This window comes from Balaenoptera borealis (assembly GCF_965194805.1).
Source record: "Balaenoptera borealis genome assembly, chromosome: 11".
In the NCBI taxonomy this organism is placed as follows: domain Eukaryota; kingdom Metazoa; phylum Chordata; class Mammalia; order Artiodactyla; family Balaenopteridae; genus Balaenoptera; species Balaenoptera borealis.
The window spans coordinates 64,125,152-64,147,309 of record NC_138868.1 but is presented as its reverse complement, the minus strand read 5'-3'; the positions used below and the strand labels follow the sequence as shown (position 1 = coordinate 64,147,309).

The 22,158-nt window shown below is 37.9% G+C and overlaps 1 protein-coding gene across 19 annotated transcripts in view; it reads left to right on the top strand.

Moving 5' to 3' along the window:
• The window catches only part of SYTL2 (synaptotagmin like 2), a 101,456-nt gene that overhangs the window by 69,605 nt on the left and 9,693 nt on the right, over positions 1-22,158 (top strand). For 5 of the 19 annotated variants that reach the window (XM_082343279.1, XM_082343264.1, XM_082343275.1 and 2 more), the window contains exons 8-15: positions 2,344-6,246; positions 9,045-9,146; positions 11,121-11,174; positions 12,423-12,470; positions 16,025-16,119; positions 19,271-19,390; positions 20,706-20,875; positions 21,987-22,089. In XM_082343279.1, the coding sequence (XP_082199405.1) occupies positions 2,344-6,246; positions 9,045-9,146; positions 11,121-11,174; positions 12,423-12,470; positions 16,025-16,119; positions 19,271-19,390; positions 20,706-20,875; positions 21,987-22,089 (4,595 nt within the window). Of the gene's footprint in view, positions 1-2,343; positions 6,247-9,044; positions 9,147-9,395; positions 10,905-11,120; positions 11,175-12,422; positions 12,471-16,024; positions 16,120-19,270; positions 19,391-20,705; positions 20,876-21,986; positions 22,090-22,158 lie in introns of those variants that run through there. The other 14 variants (XM_082343268.1, XM_082343266.1, XM_082343280.1 and 11 more) reach the window with 10 other exon arrangements.

Sequence of the window (22,158 nt, the reverse complement as noted above, 5' to 3'; positions counted from 1 at the left end):
ATTCAAATCTATCCACTTCTTAAAGGACAAAGCATTTCCATCACCCCTCTCCCTGGGTATTTTAAATCACTTGAACAGAAGAGAATATTTTTTTTAAAAAATTAAAAATTAGCTTCTTCAAGATATAAAGGAACTCATTTTAAGGAAACTACTGAAGTTTGAATAAACACTAGCAAATAATTGGGTAGTGCTTACTTAAATGTTTATCCAAAAGATGAAAAAAATTTCTTTGGTAATATTTTCCTTTGTTATAATCCATAGAAAAAAAATGGTAAACCTTTCCTGATTTCCAAAGTGCACCTGCTTTCCCATAGACTACCTTTATAATTTTGTATTAACTATTTATTTGTGCTTTCTGATTTTTAAATCTCAATCTCAACTCACCGTGAAGTCTGGGGAGAAGCCATCATCAGCTAAACCCATTTTGGTTGACAGACAGGCCTTCTGGTCTCAGAGCTTATAAACAAAGTTCTGCTTACTCATTAATGCCCTGCTTTCCCCCTGCTTACCACAGAAATATATACAAGTAAATAATGGAGCATAAGAAGAAAATCAGGACCAAAAAAGAATGGTAAACTCTTAATTGTGTGAATTATAAGGGTTTGACTTTAGCTCTGAGCTTTCGGACAGTCATTATCACACTCATTATATTATACTGGAAGAAAACAAAAGAATTCCTCAAAGGAAACAAAACATTATCTGGCATCAAATTTTTAAAGTAACTGTTCTTATTTTTAAAGTAATATACTTTCATTTGAAAAGTGTAAAAACATTTGAAAAGAAGAAATGCATACAGAATAAAACAATTATCATCTGTGATATCACCCAGCACTAACTATCACTAATGTTTAATTGTAGTGCCTTCCAATAATTTTCAGGCATGGATATAATTTAAACTATGTTTATACTGTCCAGACTGCTTTTTTCACTAACAGTGTAGTACAAGCATTTTTTTCATTGTTAGTCTTCTGTTAAACAGACTAACAAAGAATTCTTAAGGATTTCTCAAAGGAACTTTATCATTACTGACATATATTTAATAGTATAATGTGTAGTTATGAAAGGAAACCAGTATCCACTATGTGCCAATTACTGTATAAGCCTTTGTTGTTTTTACATTTAGCCAGAGTTGATGATTAAAATTAAAGAGATAATTTTATTGACTGACATCTCCTCTGGTGCATTTCAGATGTAGCTAACGTCATAAAAATTCAGCTCACGTAATTTTCAAGAACATATATTGTGTAGCTTAGCATTTATAAGGAAGAGCAAGAACTGCTGAAACACCTTTAGTCTTAACTAAAGGGAAAGAATGCCTGAGTTCCCTCATCTACATGTGCCATGTGCCCTGTGAATAAAGCTCAGAAAGGTCTCTCCTTACTTTTTCTTTTTCTTTTTTTTTTAACATCTTTATTGGAGTATAATTTCTCCCTACTTTCTTGGTAGCCTAGAAAGAATTTAAATGTCCTTCTCTAGCCTCCTAGCCATTGGTTGGCAAACATCAGGGAACAGGTAGAAATCCCATTCTCCACCAGTCCTCATTTTACTTTGTCTCACAGAGACTATCTCCAGCTTACAGATTGTAGAAGGGAAATAGGGGATAATGGAGGAGCCTCTTGAGACCATGGTCCTCAAACTGCAGTATGTAAAACAACCACTGGGATAGCTGGTAGGAAAGATTCCTGGGCCCCATCTTCAGAGATTCTGGTTCAGTATACCAGGAGTAAGTAAGGCCCCTGGATGCAAATATCCTCCTTGTGCCATTCTGACGTTTTGGAGGGAACTCCTTGTTTAATCTTCCTTGAACATTGTTTTACCATCTCCTGAAATCTTCTTTTTCCAACTCCTGAAATCTTCTTTTTCCATCTCCTGAAATCTTCTAAGTCTGTGTTTCTCAAACTTGAGTATAAGCCCTCTCTAGGGTTTATGAGTGGGCCAGTAGATAGGTGGCGTCATAAAATCAACATGATGTATCTTCCTGGAGTGTCTATTTTATGCAAAGCTTTGAGAAAAATTAATATTTAAAATGTAACGGGTCAGAATACAAAATCTACTTGATTTTTTAGAATAAAACAGACACTTGAAAGAAATTCCCCAATTCGGCTTACACCCCATACTTCCAGGGGCCTATGTTTACCTTCCTTTACTGTTATAGGGCATCTTTGGTAGAATATCTTAATTAGGATGGTTTACATTATAACTCCTGATAAATGCTGGTATAAACAGCTAATGGTATAGAAAATGTAAATACAAAGTGCCTTTTTAAAAGATAATGTGAGTGATTGAATAATAATTCTTTAAGCATTCTCTTTTCTTATTCAGAAAAGCATTTCTATGTTGCAGATGAACTGTCTCACGTTGAGCCTGAGTCATCTCAGGTGCCAGATCGCAGTTCTAGAGACCATCAGCAAGGTAAGCCCCCTCTTCTCAAGTCCCTAAAAGCTAAGACGTCCTCATGCTCTGGTCCACATGCCACTGACATAAGGAAGACAACCGATGATTCCATATCTAAAGTCCTAGACTGGTTGAACCGAAGTTCTCATTCAGATGACAAGAAATCATCTCTCCAATATTCCCAAGAAATAGAGCCCAAAGAAAAAACAGACTCAAAGTCACGGATTGCTGTTGGCTTGGTGACAGATGATACCAGTCAAAAAGAAAATGGCTCAAAGGCTCTGTTATCCACCAAAGTTGAATTGACACCTGTGGGATCTGATTCAACGTTCCAGGTAGAGGAAAATATGCCTTTTGGAAATGGCGAAAATGTGAATATCAAACCCAAATCTATTAATTTGTCCCCACAAGGCAAGGAAAGTCCAGGCATACTGCAACCATTTGAAATCTCCAGTCCAAATCAAGAGAGTAAAACTGTGGACTATAGCCAAGTTTCAAAAAATGTAGGAGAAGGAATTGGGGTACTTCCTCCAACCAATAACTATTCCTACAGTGTTTGCAAAGGATCTCATGCAGAAGATCAAGTTCCATGCAACATTAAGGATGTTGACAGTTTAGGTGAAGAAGAGCCCAAGCTTTGTGTTTATGAAAAAAATAGAAGAAAGTCAGAAGTGAATTTTGAGTCTTCAACAGTTATCGAACAACGGAGTTTTAAAGACAATGTGAAGGCAGAGAGAGAGAGCAAAGGAAGAGATAGTTACATCCTAAAAGCTTCTTCAGAATCAGAGACTATTGAGTCACCCCCTGAGGCTACCAACAATAAATCTCCTTGGAAGAAGCCTAAGGTCCAACTACAAGAAGCAGGTGAGGTTCCCCAGAAGCAAGTGCAAAGAGAGAAATACAAAAGAGTGAGTGACAGAATATCCTTTTGGGAAGATGAGAAAGCTGCTGCTAACTTAACTCATAAAGAACCGACATCTTCATTTAGTCAGGAACGACTTTCTGCTAAAGCATATCAGCCTGTGAAGTCCATGGACAGTTTATCTACGGTCTGTAGTAAATATAATAATCAAGTCACTGCCAAACAAGTGTTCCTAGATAAGGATGATCAAGCAGCCCATCTCTGCCATTTTTATTCCTCAAATAAAACTAAAGAGACCAGGCCCCAAATATCAGGTCCATCCAAAAATGATCCTTCAGCTGACCAACCAGGTAAAGTGTCTCTGTTTCAGAATATGACAACTGAGCCTATAAGATTACCAGTGACAGACAGTTTGCATTATGAAAAGGACATTACTCTGCCACCACTGCAACTTCCTTCAAATGTTGGGAGTGAAATACATACCTCTTTGGAGAAAGACAGATCTCTAATTGGTGAATGGAATCCCAACTTTAAAGTTATATCCCTAAAAGAAAGAATGGATGAACCCAACACAGAACAGGTCTACAATCACTCTCAATTTGAGAATTTGAGAAAGTTTTGGGACTTAGGAGCCAATCCAAACAGTCAAGATAATATTGAGAAGAATACTACCACAAGCCAAAAAAATTCTGTGCCTTTTAATAGCCAGAAACACAAAGAATTCAGTGACATTAAATCATCAGGAAAAAATACCCATGAAAGAGAGACGCTTCTAAGCCAGAAAAAAGTTCCGGCAGGAGAAGAAATAGAGAAATTAAATTCAAAGGGCACACTCCAGGTGTTACCAAATGAAACCACATTTCCATTGAGACCACCCAGAAAGTTCACTCATCAGTTGCCAGGATATGAGTCATCAAAGGAAAACATGGGAAAAAATACAGAAGGGTTTGTTACTCCAGTGTTCAAGGAAGAAAAGGATTACTCTGACCGAGAGATTCAAGAGATTGAAGAATCCATCGTGAAAACAAGTGTTTTGTCTAAAGACTACAGAGACACATTTAATGACAGCTTACAGAAGCTGCTTTCAGAAGCCTCATCACCAGTCATCCAGCCCTCTGGTGGGAAAGTTCATAAAAAACAAGCGCTTGAACCAGGTATTTCTGAAAATAAGACATGGCCTCGAAAGACAGATTTTGCTGATACTGAGGAAGAAGCCAAAAGACCTAAGGAGATCATTAATGAGCATATAGACAAAACAGTAGCTCCTCCAAAGGTCAATTCGAACACTTTGACTGCTAGTCTAGACAAACTGCTGAAGGAAGCAACTGGAACTCCACCCTCTCCCTTGCAAACCGAATGTGAACCGGCAACCACTAGGATCAACTCTGAGTCTGAAGAGAGTAGAGTTTATGAAAAAGGGATAGAATGGAGTCAGAACACATCAGCCTATCAGAGAGAGATAATAGCTTCTTTTCCAGAGGCAGAAACTTTGGGAAATACAGCTCTCTCCCAGAAAGCTCAAAGTGGTGAGTGCCAGCTAAACATAGAGAACTTGTTTCAGATGGCTGCAGAAGGTTCTTACCCATTGGATCAGCCTTCCTATCACCACAGAAAGGGTTCTTTTGGGGATGTGGCCAACACTCCCCAAGATATGCCTTTTTCTAAGGATGCCCATCTTGCTTCTCAGAATAAGGCAGTACCTTCTCAAAGGGAAATTTCTGAGACTGTAGAAAAAGTTCTTCTTCCATCCAAACCTGCACTGAATGATGTAAAGGCTGTATTACAAAAGCTACTTAGAGAAGCTTGGTTGAGTTATCCAGTTGGGAGGGAAGTAGTTTCTGGAGAAGTAAAAGCAGAATTTCCTGAAGGGGCACAGGTAGAAAGTAGCCCCTCAAATTCTCTGGGAGTTATCCCATCACAGACTACAATGGACAGCCTAGTTCCAGACAGAAAGGATTTGTGTTCCTTCAGTGTAGTTCCTGATAAAACTCATAAAGTTCGATCTTATTTAGCTGCCCAAATGCCTCCATCAGAACAAACCCTTACCTCTTCTGCGTCTACTGTTGCTCAGTATGGCAAAGAGTTATCTCAGGAAGTGACAGAAATTGTGAGGGAAACAATTATTCAGCCTAAATCAGAGCTCCTTGAATTCAGTGCTGTCTTAGAAAAACTACTAAAGGAAACAATGGAAACCCCCTGCTCAATATATGACAGTGATACAGGGACTCTTTATTCATCAAAGTTAATAGATAGTACTGAGGTGCCCAGGCAAGCTGCTTCTGAATTCCATCCTAAGGAAATAAAAGAAACAGTAGAAAAGCCTGAGACTCCATCAATTACTGGGAGTGCTTTTGAGATTGGCTTTGAGAAACTCCTTAAAGAATCATCTAACGGTCCTTCTTATCAGCTCCAAGTGTCAGTGAAGGAAGAAACTCCTGAGAAGGAGCCTTCACAGTCAAAGCAGGCCAGGTTCTTGGGGAAAGTGCCCTCTTTTTACTGCACAGCCTCAAAGGCCTCGGAAATGAAACTTAAGAGTAATGTTTTCAAATCTCAAGTCAGTCAACGTGATAAAGTGTTGGGAAGAGACAAAGCTGTGACTGACTTACGAATAGATCTCTGTGGTTTTGAAAGTGGGGTTGAGATCCCTGGAACCTCACAACTTTCTGTGGACCATGAAATAGGGACCACTGAAACTATAAAACCCCCAGAGGACAGGAATTATGAAAGTGAGGTTGCAGTAGTTCGAGAAGGGGCTTTTCAGGAGCTTGGTTTCAAAGAGGCTCCTGAAGCAATTAACGTGCCCAGAAATAGGCAACCCATTCCTCTCCTGACAAACAAAGAAAACTCTACAAAAATAAGTAAAGTTGAATTGATTCTGGCATCACCATATAAGAGACAAGAGAAAAAGGAAGAAAAAGAAGGTTTCTCTGACTCTGATTTTTCAGATGGAAACATCATTTCTAAGGCAGAAAGCTGCAGAAATACCTCCAGTGAGCATTTTGAAGTTTTTAACTGATTGGTTAATGAGTTGATTTATGTAATGCTGACATAAAGGATGGTGTAGTTTTTAGAATTGGGATTAATTTGACAATCCCAAACAGTACTAAATTCTTCTTTGTACTTCAGTTCTCCCTAGATTTTAATAAAAAACTATATTTCCTTTTATATTCTATAATCAAATGAGTTACATAGAGATCGCTTTACCCATCAGGCAGTGTTTCAGAATCTGACTTTATTCTCAGTGATCAATGATAGAATTTTTAGGTTTCAAAAATATTTTTTAAAAAACTTTTGGGGTTTAGAGAGTACCTCTAAAACATCCAAGTGTGCTTTCCTCTTGGAACTAATTAGAATTTCCTAATTGGCAGTCCATACAGGAGTCTCTAGTAAGATTTGTGGCAAGAAACTCCCATATTGGTCACACATTTCCCTTTTAAGAGCAGTAGTTTACCACATTAGTGGCTAAGTACCAGGAACAAAGTGCAAGGCTGGAAGTTTCCCTCAGATACCTTGGGCTGTGGTGTTTCTGTTGCCACTCTCTCCCTCTTGTTTGCAATTATCTGCAGGATCCTCCCCTTCTAGGGTATGCCTCAGTCTGATGACCTCACCTGATTCCACCTATAAGGGCATTGCCTGGCTTGCTGCATTTCTTTGGCTCCAGCCTTAGCTAAGTGGTTGGAGATCTTAATCAATTACCATATTCACCTAAGTGGACTTGGGCTTCTGGTTTCAGCCAGGCTATAAAAGATAGGGCTTGTCTCAGTTTGCTATTCTGAGCAACCTGGCTATTTTGGGAGAGAAACCCAGGAACAAATAGGGATTAGAAGTTAGCTGATTAGAGTGATGAAATGATAAAGGATGCTCTCTGACTGGAACATTTTAACCAAAATTGCACAACAACTAATGTTGATCACCTTCCTTAGTAGAAAATTAATAGAATTTGTCATTTTCTAGCTCCCTTCAGTCTCAATGAGAACAAATGAGCTTTACTGAGTGGCTGATTTGTGAGGTTTGGGCTCCTTTGCAAGTAGCTGTAGGGCCTCTTATTGAAAACTGACTGAAGAATCTACCTTTAATCCTAATTAATCAAGCTGAAGCCCCTTTAACATTTGTAACTGGTGAGAAAAGGAAAATGAAATACCAGTCTCTCAAACCAGACATATGCAAGAGTGTAAGGCAACATCTTAAACTTGTTGAAGTAGACTTTTACTAAGCTATCCCATGAGTTACTAGGGCAAATTGACCTATAGGAGGTGAAGGGCTTGTAAATTTGCACTTACTTTACAGACTATTGCTTAATGTATATGGCTGTGTTAAAGTATACCAGCATAACTGATTGAACAGCAAAAAAGCCTATCTAAAAAAGAAATCATCAATATAAATAACCACCCAGACACACAGAGCCCAGAGAAGATATTTTAAAATTATAAGCCAAGTAGGAGGTATAAAATAGTACATAGTTTTGTATCTTCTAACCTAAATTATTATTTTTTAAATAAATGGGTGGGGGTGGAGTGAGAGTAGGGAAGAAGCTGGCAACAAGGCACCGTAATTTTGATGAGCAGCCTAACATGTTTGACTTGTGGCTGAGCTCTTAACCAACCAATACCTCAGTATGTTCCTTTAAAAAGCGGGGGAGGGAATGCTGGGAGATCGTGCACATGATTAGTACACTAAAGCGTATTAAAGTCACTGAGAAGGTCTGCAGTAAGAACGCTTTTAAGTTTGAACACAGAGCATCCCAAATCTAATTCATCTTAGGATCCATTTACTGGAGAATGCCTATTAACATTGGGCAGAACTGGGATGCATTTCAGGAAAGTATTGTCTAGAGAAGTAGTTCCCAAATTCACTGACTCATTAATGGAATCATTCATTGATTTAGCAAACATTTTCGAAGTGCCTGTTGCCAGCCACTGTTCTAGTCACTGAGACTACAACAGTGATGAATGAGAGTACTCAGACCAGGGCTTATCCATGATGGAGTTTCCACTGTCAAAATGGAACAATTAAGGACTATCTAGAGAAAAACTTTTATAAAATTAGATGTATTTAAAGAACTGTTCTTATTCTCTGGTTATGCCCTTTTTCTTTTTTCTTTTTTCCTTGTGGTCCTAAAATGCCTTTCCTTTTATAAAATAAAGGCATTAGTAGATAATAGAGACCTTCCTCTCCCCCCCCCACCCCCCCTGCCAAATGCCTTAGTAAAATAAAAAGTTGACTACCTCATGTCATTACCCAACATTTTGTTGGAAATTTCACCAGTTCATGAAACCCAAAAAGCCTACATTTGTTGATCTGGAGAATTCACCCATCTGTGCACCCAATTATACACAGATGTTAAAACATCTGAATCCTGCCTTCTATGGTTTTCAGCTAATTATTTTAATGCTCCTAAAACCATTTTGTGGCTGTCTTCAAAAGCTAGAAGTGAAGGGGAAAGATTCAAAGTCTGGCACAGAACAAATCATGTGCCTAAAATAGAGGTGTAAAAGACTAAGAGAGCACATTTCTATTAATGTGGGAATCTTGTTAATCTTGTTTCTGTATCATTTATGCTTACAAATATTTCTTGACCAGGAAAGTTATTTAAAGAATATACTAATATTCTTTAGTGGAGAAATTTTATTTTCTTCTGTTGGAGTGCTTCATAGAGTGAATAAAAGTATAGAGGCTTATGGCATAATGCCTCCTTTCAACCTACCATTTCAGTGTCCGTTGATTATTAAGAGCTTTGTTGTTTTCTTTTTTCTTTTGTGCAGTATTCATCGGTTTTGTCTTGCAACAGGTTCAGAAGAAGAACCCAGTCCTGTTTTGAAAACTTTGGAAAGGAGTGCTGCTAGGAAAATGCCTTCCAAAAGTCTAGAAGATATTGCATCAGATTCATCAAGTGAGAATAAAGTTTGCCCCACTGTTCATGCCCCCATCTCAGCTTAAAAATGCGTATGTGCTCTTCTGTGGCCTCACTGCATGCTGAAACTGCTGAAAACCCTAAAGGGGGGTTAACAGATGAGAATAACTTTTCCCAAGTGAGCTGAAGAGGCTCAGCCTAAAGTGGCTGGAACTTTGCTTTTAAAATAACGCGTGAGGTTTGGTTACTAGAACACTAGGTTTCCTTGAAGAATCCCAGTTTGAGTGTTTATTCAAGTACAGTGAGTTTTAAAAGACTGTTTTAGCTAGTGGTTCTAGTGGTAATAACTAACATTGATTGAGCACTGTGTGCCAGGACTTGGCTAAGTGTTTTACATGCATTTTCCCATTTAACTGGCATAGGCAACCCTGTGAGGGACAAATTGTTACTCCCATTTTACAGATGAGGAAAGTGAAGTTTATGGAGGTAAAGTAGTTTGCTTCCTTTCATACAGCAGAGCTGGGACTCAAAATCAACAGGCTATTAACAAGAGCATTTATTAAGTGACCGTGTTACATATGACAGTGTTGGATGTCTGATGAATTTTTGCATGATATAGAGATGAATTAGTCCCTGGCTTCAAGGACTTTGCTTTCTCTTTTATGCCTTTTCATGCATTTCTTTTGGATAGTGGAATTATAAGCCCAAAGGCTATCTGACATGCAACACTTCAGGCACACTGTTCCCCACTGGCTGCTGCTTTAACTGGTGAAGGATTTCTAGAGTACTAACATACAGCGTAATGTATATAGGGACTTAGAGATTGTGACTTCTTGGGGTTTTGTTCTTAATATTTTTAAGCTAAAATTCACCCCTGGGATTACAGATGGTCATGCGAAAACTTATTGAGTGCGAGTTAACCACTGCCAAACTCATATGATTAAAATTGACCATTGTCATGTTTAGAATATTTTTATGCATCTGCAATTGAGACTGAAAACTCAGATTTTAGAAAAGAAAAGAAAAAAGAAAAAGCTATGCCACTAAACAATTCTTAAAATTCAGAGATTTTCAGGGCTCTGGGGGGCAATAGTCCCAGTTTGGAAAGCAGTCCTCACCCTACCAAAGATCTTGGAATCTCAGGGTTGGAAGGGACCTTGAAGGTCACCCATTCCAAACTCCCCCCAGTGCAGGAATTCCCTCTAAAGCCCCCTTAACAGGTGGCCAACCCCCCACATCCGCCTGAATGCTTCCAGAGAAGGCGAGTCCAGTCCTTTGTTGGACAGCCCTGATTGTTCTTCCTGATGTTAGTGATGGGCCCTGAGGAAAAAAAAAACAACAAAAAACTCAGCAACAATTGTCCAATTTGGCAAACCTCTTGCCTGAGAAGCATGTGGCTATTTCCATGGCGCAGCTTTAAAGTACTCAGGAATGTGTAGGGTTAAAATAAAAAACACCATCAGCTGACGGGTATTCCTGCATGCTCCTTTCCAAATACCGATACCCACTCTCACAGTAGCCTGCCAAGATTCCACTTAGCAGCTGGTCCCCAGTTACATCTCTTCAGTTGACTTCCCAAGCAAGGCTCCCAGAGGCATACACAAATGATGATGCACGCACAGAAATATTTGTTAATGACCGTGGGTTTGAGAAGGTGTTAGTCATGGCTAGCATCTTACCCTTTCCAGAAGCATAAAGAGGCTGTTGCAGCCCTGTGCTTTCTCCTGCTGCCAGCCGATTGCTTGCTCTGAGCTAACCCTCTAACCCTTGGGAGTCCGTGTGCAGCAGTGTGCTGATGTAAGCTGCATCGGGGCTGAAATGGGAGCTCCCGCTATGGCACTGGCTCAACTAGCTAATCTAAAGAGAAAGTATTTTGGGGAAGACATCTTGGTTGCACCCCTCACCGCATCTTGACTAATTGCTTCCAACTCCGGGGGCTTCCAGGGACAATCTCACTGTTCTTTCTCGCCAAGGGTCAGTCGTTTTAACCATTTGTTAATTTCTCCTGCACAGATCAAGCAAAAGTAGATAATCTGCCAGAAGAATTAGTGCGTAGTGCTGAAGATGGTAAATATCTTTATGTATTTGCATGTCTGTCTGTGTATTAGGTTCTGGGATGGTTTGGGCAGTCACCGGGATGCAGCTGTTAGAGAAATAGAAGAACGTCATTTGTCGCTATGTGATGAATTGTGCCTAAATTATTATAAAATGGTTCTGACTTGGTGCATTTAATACTGCTTGTATTCTTAAGGTTTCTGCTGGTGATACTGTTGTGAGGATCTCATCAGAGACCCTAGGGAAGCGAGGGTTTCTAAAAATAGGAAATTGTATTTCTATGGGTATGAGCAGATTTTTGCTACTCTGACTTGCAAAACTCCTTGTGAAGGCAGGGAAAGTGGAGTGGGTTCCTGGGTTAAGTAATTCCTATATTTGATTCTCAAGTCTCAGCATTTAGATCTCTCTAGGTATAACTGGTAAAGATTTAAGGTCAAAGGAGAGGGTTCCAGAACAAGAGTGGGGATCCTGCCTCTGCTCAAGTAAATAACTAAGTATAGACCAAGGGTGAAATTAACTGATTCTGAATTTTAAGGAGCCAGAAGGTCTTGCAGCTTGTCAATGGATCAAGTATTACTTGGTTCAGTTATAAAATGAATAGGGTAATAGTGGTGGGAGGGATGGAAATGAGTCTGATTTTTATGGCTCAGCATTTATGTAAACATAAATATAATTTATACTTGTATGCTAGAATTTTGGTTTCTAAGTTGCCTGCACTATAATGATAAAAATGTATATTAACTGAGCTTTCTCATGTAAAATGCAGCAACAGAGCTCTTCAAAGGTCATTCCTTACTTTTATGTAATAGTTTTGTCTTTCTCATTTTATGTTTACAACCACCTCACTGAAGTAAGTGGGGCAGTGATTTTTATCTTCATTTTACAGCTAAGAAAAGCTCAGAGAAATTAGGTGATCTGTCTAAGCTCTTGTAGCTAGTCAGTCTGTGGGAGGGTGGGGACCGGCATCTCAGCTTCACTACTCCTAGTACAGTGCTCGTTCCATTTTCCATGCTGTGGCTTATTGAGGGAGAGGAAAGACACTGCACATCTCCTGTGCTGGATGTTGGATATTTAGTTGAACAGGAGACCTCAAAGAGGCTAATGAAGAATTGCACTGGGGAATGGAGGAAAGCAAGCTGAAAAACTGTCAGATGTATTCTGCAGTCTTAGTTGTGAAACTGACATTTGAGCTTTATTTTCGTGTCTCTTTCATCTTTCTGTTAAAATGGTATTTATTCTCAATGTTGCTCTTCTGAGTAGATCAAAAAGCAGATCAGGAACCAGATACAAATGAATGCATTCCAGGAAGTGAGTAGCAGGATCTTTCTCACAAATGACTAAATGTTGCCACTCTACATGGTGTTAAATGTACTGAAATAACTAACCCCATTAATAACGTAGCATTTATTATTATACTAAACTCTTGCAGCTTACAAAACTATTTCATTCTGACAAGGGTTTTATTAAAAATATTTTACTACTATCTGTGTTGAAAGATTAATTCATGATTCCACTGAGGGATAGTTATATATGTTTAAAATTTTTATGTATACATATGTATATGTATTATATATACACAAGTTATTGCTGAGTACTACTATACTTTTGCCAGTCTCTCTGCTCTTTGAGTCTTTACTTAAAATGAAGTTGGCACCTTCTAATATCACTTGGCTTTTATGTTGCAGTATGGTCTGGAGTATTGGATCTCTTATGGCCTTTACGCAAGGCTATAGACATGAAGCAATTTATAATGTATCTGGACCTAAGAAAGGACTGTACTTTGACAATTAGTAGGTAGTATGGTCATATATGCCTCTCTACATTATCTATAGGAGCAAATTTTATAATATGCAGGGTTTAAGCTCTGAGGTTCAAAACTAAACTCAAATAGTATAGTTCAATATATAAAGCAAGTGAACATCTGAATCTCAAGTCATAAATGTATGTGACAACATGGATGGATCTAGAAGGTATTATGCTAAGTGAAATAAGTCAGAGAAAGACAAATACCATATGATCTCACTTATATGTGGAATCTAAAAAAACAAAAGAAAACAAAACACAGACTCAAAGATATAGAGAACAAACAGATGGTTGCTGGGGGGCATGGTGGGTGGGAAAAGGTTAAGTTTATTTTATAACTTAACCTTTTAAGGTTAAGTTATAAAATAACAAAGCTGTGGGGATGTAATATACAGCATAAGGAATATGGCCAATAATATTGTAATAACTTTGTATGGGGACAGATGGTTACTAGACTTATGGTGATCATTATATATGCAAATGTCAAGTTATTAATTAGTACACAACATAATATTGTATGTCAACTATATTTCAATTTAAAAAAAGAAAGAGGGGGGAGGGGGAGTGGGAAAAAAAAATAAAAATAAAAAAATAAAAAAAGAAAGAAATGTATGTACACTTGTGGTAGCTAATATGCATCAACTAATTAATATCCACCATGAAGAAAAGATAATGATTATTCACCATTTTCTGTTCAATCTTAAGACTGCTGTTCTTAACAGTGACTATTGTCTTGAGTACAAATAGTGAATTAAAAAGGTTTTTGTGGAGGCTAGCAAAGCATGCAGATATGCCTGTGTGTCTTCTTGACATCCCTGTTTCAGGTGGTTTCATAATCCTAGGCACTGGAGGGTTGAAGATAATGATACACACACCTGCCCTCAGAAGTCCACAGAATTTTTAATAACAGTTTCCCAGCAGTCTTTGGATGTGCTGATAATTCTTAAAGAGAAGAGCAGCCAAAGGAAGGAGCCATTAGGTAGAGAAATGCTGATGCTTGAAAGCCGTGACATCTCATCTGAAATCTGAAACTCTGCTCATGTGGTTCTCCTGCCAGAGATGAAGGAGCTGAGCTTTGGCACATGACCTGACAAATTCTTAAGAACCACCTAGGAAAGAAGGCAATCCAGGCTTCAGCCCTTGGTGTGTGTTCTCTGTCCGGCTGCTGCAGAGGAAACAAGACTTCTGTCCCTCAGGGGTGTTGGGTAAAGAGGCTTTTCCAGTTGCTTTTGAACTGGCAACTGGATACTTAAGTTTGGGCATCCTAGTTTATCTTTCTGTGTTTTGTTCAACATTTAACTTGAGGAGTGAAAACAAAACATAGGCGTAGACAATGTATGCCTATATGTCTGTGTCTTCATATGTGACCTCCTAATTAGCTTAGTTATTGGTCAAGGGACATAGGCTAATCGTGTGCTAAATTCTGGGTAAATTAATTTCTCTTTTTTGTGATATTTTCCAAGATGACTCTTAATGTCTGGGCTGGGGTTATTCCTTTTCTCTAGTAAAGAGTGTATTCTTACCACAAGACAAAATGAAATGCATGATCAAAACACAAATAACTAAAGCCCAATAAATGTAAAACTGACTACATTTGAGTAACAGATATATACTTTTGAAAATAATAGGGAGTAGTGTTATGTTAAAAAAGTTTTGCATACTCATTGGGCTACATTGTGCCCTTGCAGGATCTCATCTTATACTGCTTCAGTATAAGTCACCTGAATACACACACACATGTGTTATTGTTTAATGGGAAGTAATTAAAGTAGGTATCATCTTGTGAGACATCATAAATGCATTTTGATGCATTTGTGAGCCTAAAGCTAGGTGAGAACTATTATGTGAATAAGCAAATATTTAATATGTGTAGTTCAAGTTTCTGTCTTCCTTCATTAGATTTCTTTTAACTAAAGATGAATTTAGCTAATGCTCAGGACTAAATTTGAGGCTTTTGAGTTATATGTAGAAATAATAACAATTATTTTGATTTTTTTTGACAATTTTTTTTGACAATTTGATTTTTATTTATCTGTTTTCCTAGTATCTCTTTCAATGAGAAAGTCAAGTCAGTATATTTATATCACATTGAAAAGATAATTTAAAGATTTCCTATCAGATAATGTTTATTTGTTTAGCAAATATTTACACCAGGCCTAATATGTGCCAGACACTGTTCTAAGTGCCTTGAAAAATATTAAGCCATTCAATATAGAAGCTCTGATTCACCATAAGAAAAGCTTAGACATTGTCATTCTTAGGCAAAGAAGAAGAAAGTTTTCTAACTAGAGTTACACAAATGAGGAAGCGAATTCATCATCTTACTGTGACTTCCACACATATACTTACTGTATCAGAAAGAAACCATATGCTACATTTTCATAGTAAATTCTTAGAGTATCTTAAATTGAATCATTCAAACTTGGCCTTGGGATATCTCTATTGAAAACTCTCTGAACTGACAGGTATCTAAATAATTTCTATTTTCAAAAAATAATTAGTTTTGAAATTGTAGTCTTTCACGACTTTCTGAGGGCGAAACACTCTTACAGGTAATCCCAACAATCACTAAAGAAACCAACCTCCTTTTAGACACTCAATAGCCAGAAAACTTTTATGATTGAGTTGTGTACAAAGATCCTTGCTATCTGATGAAATAGTTTTTCAGCCTGCAGCATGTTCAAAATGTAATATATCTCAAGGAGATGAACCAATAAAGTACAGATCCTGTGGTTCAAAGCTCTAATATGAAAAAATATAAGTTAGAACCAATTCACATTGGTAGTAGGTTTCAGTATAATTCAAATCCAGTCCTGCAGTCCAGTAAACCTAGTGGTTTTTAAATTTTTGTTTTCTATTTGGTTCAACTCCTTGCTAGTTCTCTCTCTATAATTGCATGTTGCTTACCTTATGGTCCTGTGCATGTGAACTACTATGCCTTTAACCAATTTACAAAAACATCTCTGTTCATAGACGAAAGAAAAGTGTGTTTTCAACTTATGCCTTATGTTTGTCTGACAACTGTGAGGATAATTTTGAATGGAAATGCTACTGTTTAGTCTCCACAGTGCCTTCACAACCTGATAATCAGTTTTCCCACCCTGACAAACTCAAAAGGATGAGCAAGTCTGTTCCAGCATTTCTCCAAGATGAGGCAAGTTTGTGTTTTGTACCTTCCGAAAAATGGAACCAAATAGGTGGATTTGCTATGCCAAGGTTGGTGTGTCTGTATGCAGCCATAGCGGAGACTGAAGAGGTCAGCAGGACTGACCTTCGCCTCTCATGTCAATAGAGGTAGTGTTGTTAGTCCTGGAACAAGGCAAGGCACATACAGTAACTCTTATTGGTGGTGAAGTCAAAGTGCATAGATTTGGGAATGTGACTTTTGTTTCAAAGTGGGTACAAAATAAGAAATCCAGCAGAAAAATGTTGGCATGAGCTCCTCTGTAGTTTAGAGTACAGTTGATTTGTGAAAGCTTAGTCTAGGTAGCATGATTAGCTTGAAAGCATATGTTAAAATAGTAAAGTAACAGTGACATAGCAAACTTTATCGACATCAACTGGGGGTAAGCACTTTATGTACATTATCTCATTTAATCCTCCATTAACCCTGGGAGGTGGGCACCATCATCATCCCCAGATATTACAGATGAGGAAACTGAGAGTAAGAGAGGTAAGGTAACCTCACTCACCTAGAAAGGGGTTAAACCAGCACTGGAGCCCAGATCTGACCCCCATGCTATTAACTACTATACCTACTGTCTCAAGTAAGAACATGACTATTACCTATTATTCATTTAGTACCTAGTAAGTACCAGGCACTTGATATTCGCTCTGATGTCTAACTCTCACAAACAAAATGTGGTAGGTACAAATTTCTCCATTTTATAAAAGAAGAAAGAGCCTCAGAGAGGTTAAGTAACTTTTCCCAAATCCAACAGCTACTAAAAAGTAGATCTAGGATTTGAACTCAGGTCCTTAACTAAGATTCCATGTTCTTGCAGCCAGGTAGTTAGGAGCCTGAGCTTTGAGGTTAGGCACTCCCAGTTCTGGCTATGCTACTAATTTGCTATGTGATTATGGACAATTTCCTTAGCTTCCCTAGTACCTATCTCGTTGGATTGTGAGGAGTCAGTGAGATAATGCAGGGAAAACACATAGCACAGTGCTGACACAGAGTACCTTAATGTTAGCTGTTCCCGTTTGCAGTTTTGGTCTGATTTTTAATGGTGAACTAAAAGCTTCATCCTTAAGTGTTCTCTTAGTAGATGGAATGTAAGGAAAGCTCTGGACAATATATAAATTACATCCCTCCTCCCCTACAGCCTGGGCACCGTTCTGTCTCCTCTTGAGCCTTAGATGAACTGTATCTGCAAGTATTCAGCCCTTGCATATGCTTAAGAGCCCACATTACAGTTCCTTTGGAAAGAATCACTCGTTCTTTGAAACTAACTCATTAGCTGGAAGCCAGCATAGGCACCTCATGGAGTTCCTATGGTCTTATACCTTTGTAGATATGCTTTGGTCTTGGTTGGTCATATGAATGAACCGTCTAATAATTTGAGAGGCCAATGATACCTGATTGGCCTGATTTTTTATTTTTCTCCTCCCTTCAGTTTTAACCTGCTGCCTCACTGCTCCACACAAAAGACAGTCCAAATTGTTTGAGTTTGTACATCAGAGATGCCAAATTAAGCTGTATCATTTTACCTTTCAAAGTACCTGGGGTTGGACTGAATGTTAAAGGAAGTGGGATGAAATCAGGCATTGCTTCTTTGTCCACTGTCCCTTTGAGGCTTAGTGTCAGTCACATTTGTTGAGTACCAACTTTATGAAAATCAGTGTTCCAGGTCATCAAGACAAGGTCCTATCCTTCCAATAATCACTAATGATCTGATGTACCAGGTAGAATGTGTTACGGCTATGATAGGGGGAAATGGTCTGTAAGCATGTGGCAAGGGAGTATGATAATAGAGACATTAAAAATGTATAGATTTTTTTTCACCCTTGAGTAAGGATTCTTTTCTCATCCATATAAATCATAATTTTTTAACCCTTTTCTTAATCTGCGTTAGGTTTGGCATCTGTTATATTGACATGTAATTGCATGGGCCCTGGAATATGTTGGCATGAACTAATCACTCCTCCATAAAGGTGTTTCCCTAACCCCAGGAGCCACTGAACTGCTCCATAAACTCTCTAATCCCAAAAGGAACTCATTCTGAAGCATAAATTCTTAAAGCTACCATCTAATAAACTATAGATCTAAATATAATAAAATTTATTATTGTCACTTTTCTTTCTTGACCCAGGTAAATATTTCCTGGGACATATTTAAAATAAGTATCTTGTTGCTATTTTTTTTTTTTTAATTTATCTATTTATTTATTTATTTTTGGCTGCGTTGGGTCTTCGTTTCTGTGCGAGGGCCTTCTCTAGTTGTGGCAAGCGGGGATCACTCTTCATCACGGTGCGCGGGCCTTTCACTGTCGCGGCCTCTCTTGTTGCGGAGCACAGGCTCCAGACGCACAGGCTCAGTAGCTGTGGCTCACAGGCCTAGTTGCTCCGCGGCATGTGGGATCTTCCCAGACCAGGGCTCGAACCTGTGTCCCCTGCATTGGCAGGCAGATTCTCAACCACTGCGCCAACAGGGAAGCCTATTTTTTTTTTATTTGTTAAAATCTAATGTGGGCAGAATGTACAAATCAATATACTTCCCTTTAGCAACACAAAAGATAAGCACAATAACACTATAGAAATACCTAAGAGGTGGTTTAAAATTATATATACACACATATATACATATGTGTAAAAAACTTGAAACACAGATCAGATTAGCATTTGTTTTCCCTAGTTTAATAGTGTCTCAAGTAAAATGAGACACTATTGATTTTTAGGGAAGTTAAGCCTATGTTAACGAGAGGAATTAGGCATGACATTTTATGATTTGATAGTAAATGTTAGACCATTTATTGCCTAGGTAAAGTTAATTTCTCTTATATATCAATAAAGTTTTCCAAGCAATATAAATGTATAATATTAAGAGAATGCACCTTGGGGCCACACCTTGTAGGTGAAAAAAATCGCTTTGTTATTTCAGTACCTAACCACTGCTCTCCTCCTAAGATGAGGTCCAAGGCAGACCACCCACCCCATCTTGAATACCATTCCTTGGCAGTTAGCACTTTGACCTTGGAAAATGTCATAGATCAGTGGGATACCAAGATATTATCTTTATCTAAACAGATTTTGATCTTGACTCATTCTGAATTTAAATTTTGTATATATTGTATGATGTTTTGTAGAGTGATGACAGAGAAACAGATACAGCATCAGAAGGCAGTTACCAGCTCAGCAGACACAAGAAGAGCCCGAGCTCTTTAACCAATCTTAGCAGCTCCTCTGGCATGACGTCCTTGTCTTCTGTATGTAAACAAAGGCTTCATGTTAATATCCCTCTGCTTCTGCGAACCTTGCTCCCCCATGCTCCTGCTACTGTAAAAGGGCCTTTTGTTGTATTTCTCAGATTCCAGGGGCATGAGAGCTTTTTCTCTAACCCACAGTTGGCTTCTGGCTAGCTAAATCTTTCTTTTTCTCTGTTTTAATCACAAGAGAGTTCATATCCAAAATAAATAAATATGGTTTTTTGGATGTAAGTACTTAAAAAATAAACCTAAATTACCAACAAGATGAACCACTAAATTTTTCTGTGCAACAAATGGGGTAGCTATCACAAGGTATGCTTATATCTGATATGCTTTTATATACTGTGTGCAGGTATAGAATTGTACCTCTCTTTTAGCAAGACTTTTATTCTGATGAATGAAAGTACTGATTCACATAAAAGAATAGGAGAGGCGATTCTTTGCCCCATAGAGGGATTCAGAATGGAGTTTTCAAAGGAAAGCTCCCTAAGTGTAGTTGCTCAGATTTGATTTAGAGAATTTGACTTTACACAGAACTTTCATAAAGTGAGATAGTTTTGTGTGTGCATGTAAGATGTGTGTAGAAATATATATGTAAATACGTCCACATACACTTATCCAAATATCTCTGATATATATACACATGCACATATCTCACCAGGTATGCTAAACAAATGATAAATCTGCGCTTAAATTCTTACTAGCCTTGCATTTTTCAAACTCTTTGTTAAAAAATCTATTTAAATTGAATTTCTGCTGATGACAATCAAATGTGTGACCTTGGGAAGGCTTTAAACTTCCTTCATCAATCATCCATTTTCTGCCCTTCCTGACCTCTAAAAGTGTATGGCTCAGTAAGCATTTTCTTAGATTCAGTGGATGGGTAACATAGTAAAATTCCTTTTTAGTGCCTTGGAAATTTGATAGAGCAATGTGTCACTGTGATTTGTGTGCCTGGGGTTTCTCACATCCTCTTTCTTTAACACTTTAAATTCTAAGCATGCCTAAAAATGGAACTCTGAATGCCCCCTACCATAAAATCACCCTGCTTTGAAATGAGTCAGCATCTAAAAAACTTTGCATTTCACTTTTCATCTATGTCTCCTAGAAGCAATTTTTGTTAAACACTAGTCATCATGTCATGTATATCATGTCAGGTTGTCTGTGTTGGTACGCTTTTTTGATGCCGTATTAAATTAACTGCTTTTATATGCAAACTAGAGAAATAATGGCAAGCAAAGATTACATCCATGATCCTTGTGTTGGGTTCAAGAATGAGATAGCGACAAACACTGCCTGTTTCCGACGCTTTCAGGTGAGCGGCAGTGTGATGAGTGTTTATAGTGGAGACTTTGGCAATCTGGAAGTGAAGGGAAATATTCAGTTTGCAATCGACTACGTGGACTCACTGAAGGAGTTGCATGTCTTTGTGGCCCAGTGTAAAGACTTAGCAGCAGCAGATATTAAAAAACAGCGTTCGGACCCGTAAGTACATTTTGGAGTCACTATTTTCTCTTCGTTACTCTTAATCTTGTAGAAATTGGGAAGGAAAGAAAGTAATTGAAGGGAGGGTATGTGTGTGACTGTGTTAAAAGGAATGTTTGGGAAAAAAAGTTGGGGGGAAATGCTGTTTACTTTATAGATTCATACGCCAAACCTACTAAATTATAAAAATATCAGAGAAGCACAAAATGTTTCAAGTTGGAAGGGACCTTTGAGGTCATTTTGTCCTGATTCCTTCTTTTTACAGATAAGGAAACAAGGGACAGAGAAGATAAGCGACTGTTTACATAAATTTAGCAGCAAAATGAGGAATGATGGATTGAGCCCCAATCTCTCTCCACACACTTTCAAACTTTCTCTAAGATTAGGGACACGTGGGACATACTTTATAATGCTCTGTGGTGCAGAAATAGTTAAGATTCTAGAATAAGGTAGTTTCCATATTTAAATCATATTCTATAGAACTTTAGAGGGAATTACCAATTCATCTTTGAAATCACAGGTTTAATTGCATTTCAGTTTAGTTACAAAGTTGAATGGTATTCCCTATTTATCCCTATGCAGAAGTCTGATTCTTAATTATTTTGCTAGCATAAACCCAATCCTAAAAGGAACTGGGCTTAATAGCCTTTTAGTTTCTTTTCTTTTTCTTCTTCTTTTTTTTTTTTTAACATTCATATGGCTTGATTAGGTATGTACCAGATTATTTTTTTTCAAAAGACAGTCACAAAAACTTTTTTAATTCTGCAAGCATCAAAGCCTTTTCTTAATAGGAAACTAGCCAATAGAATTAAGCATCACCTTAGAGGTCTGTCGTCTTCCCCTTGCCCCACATTAGTTAAGGTCAAAGGAAGAAAGGAATTCAGGAAATATCCCTTAAAAATCTTCAAAACAATATCAAATTATCAATTCCACTGAAATCACTTTAAAAGCTTAAGTGTGAAGGTGTTGGTGAGAGCATTTATTACATACTGCTTTTCATAGTGTCATGAAATAATTATTTCTATCAATTTCCAAGGCATTTTTAAAAGTGGAGGTAGACACATCCCTTTTATTTTCTCTAACCTTCTTGTCTGTTCAATTCTCTTTTTAGATATGTAAAGACTTATCTGTTACCAGACAAGGGCAAAATGGGCAAGAAGAAAACGCTTGTAGCGAAGAAAACGTTGAATCCTGTGTATAATGAGATACTGCGGGTATCTATGACCTCTCTATCTAGGAAAATCCTAAATGGTTACCTATGCATTTAAAAGGCCATGTCATCT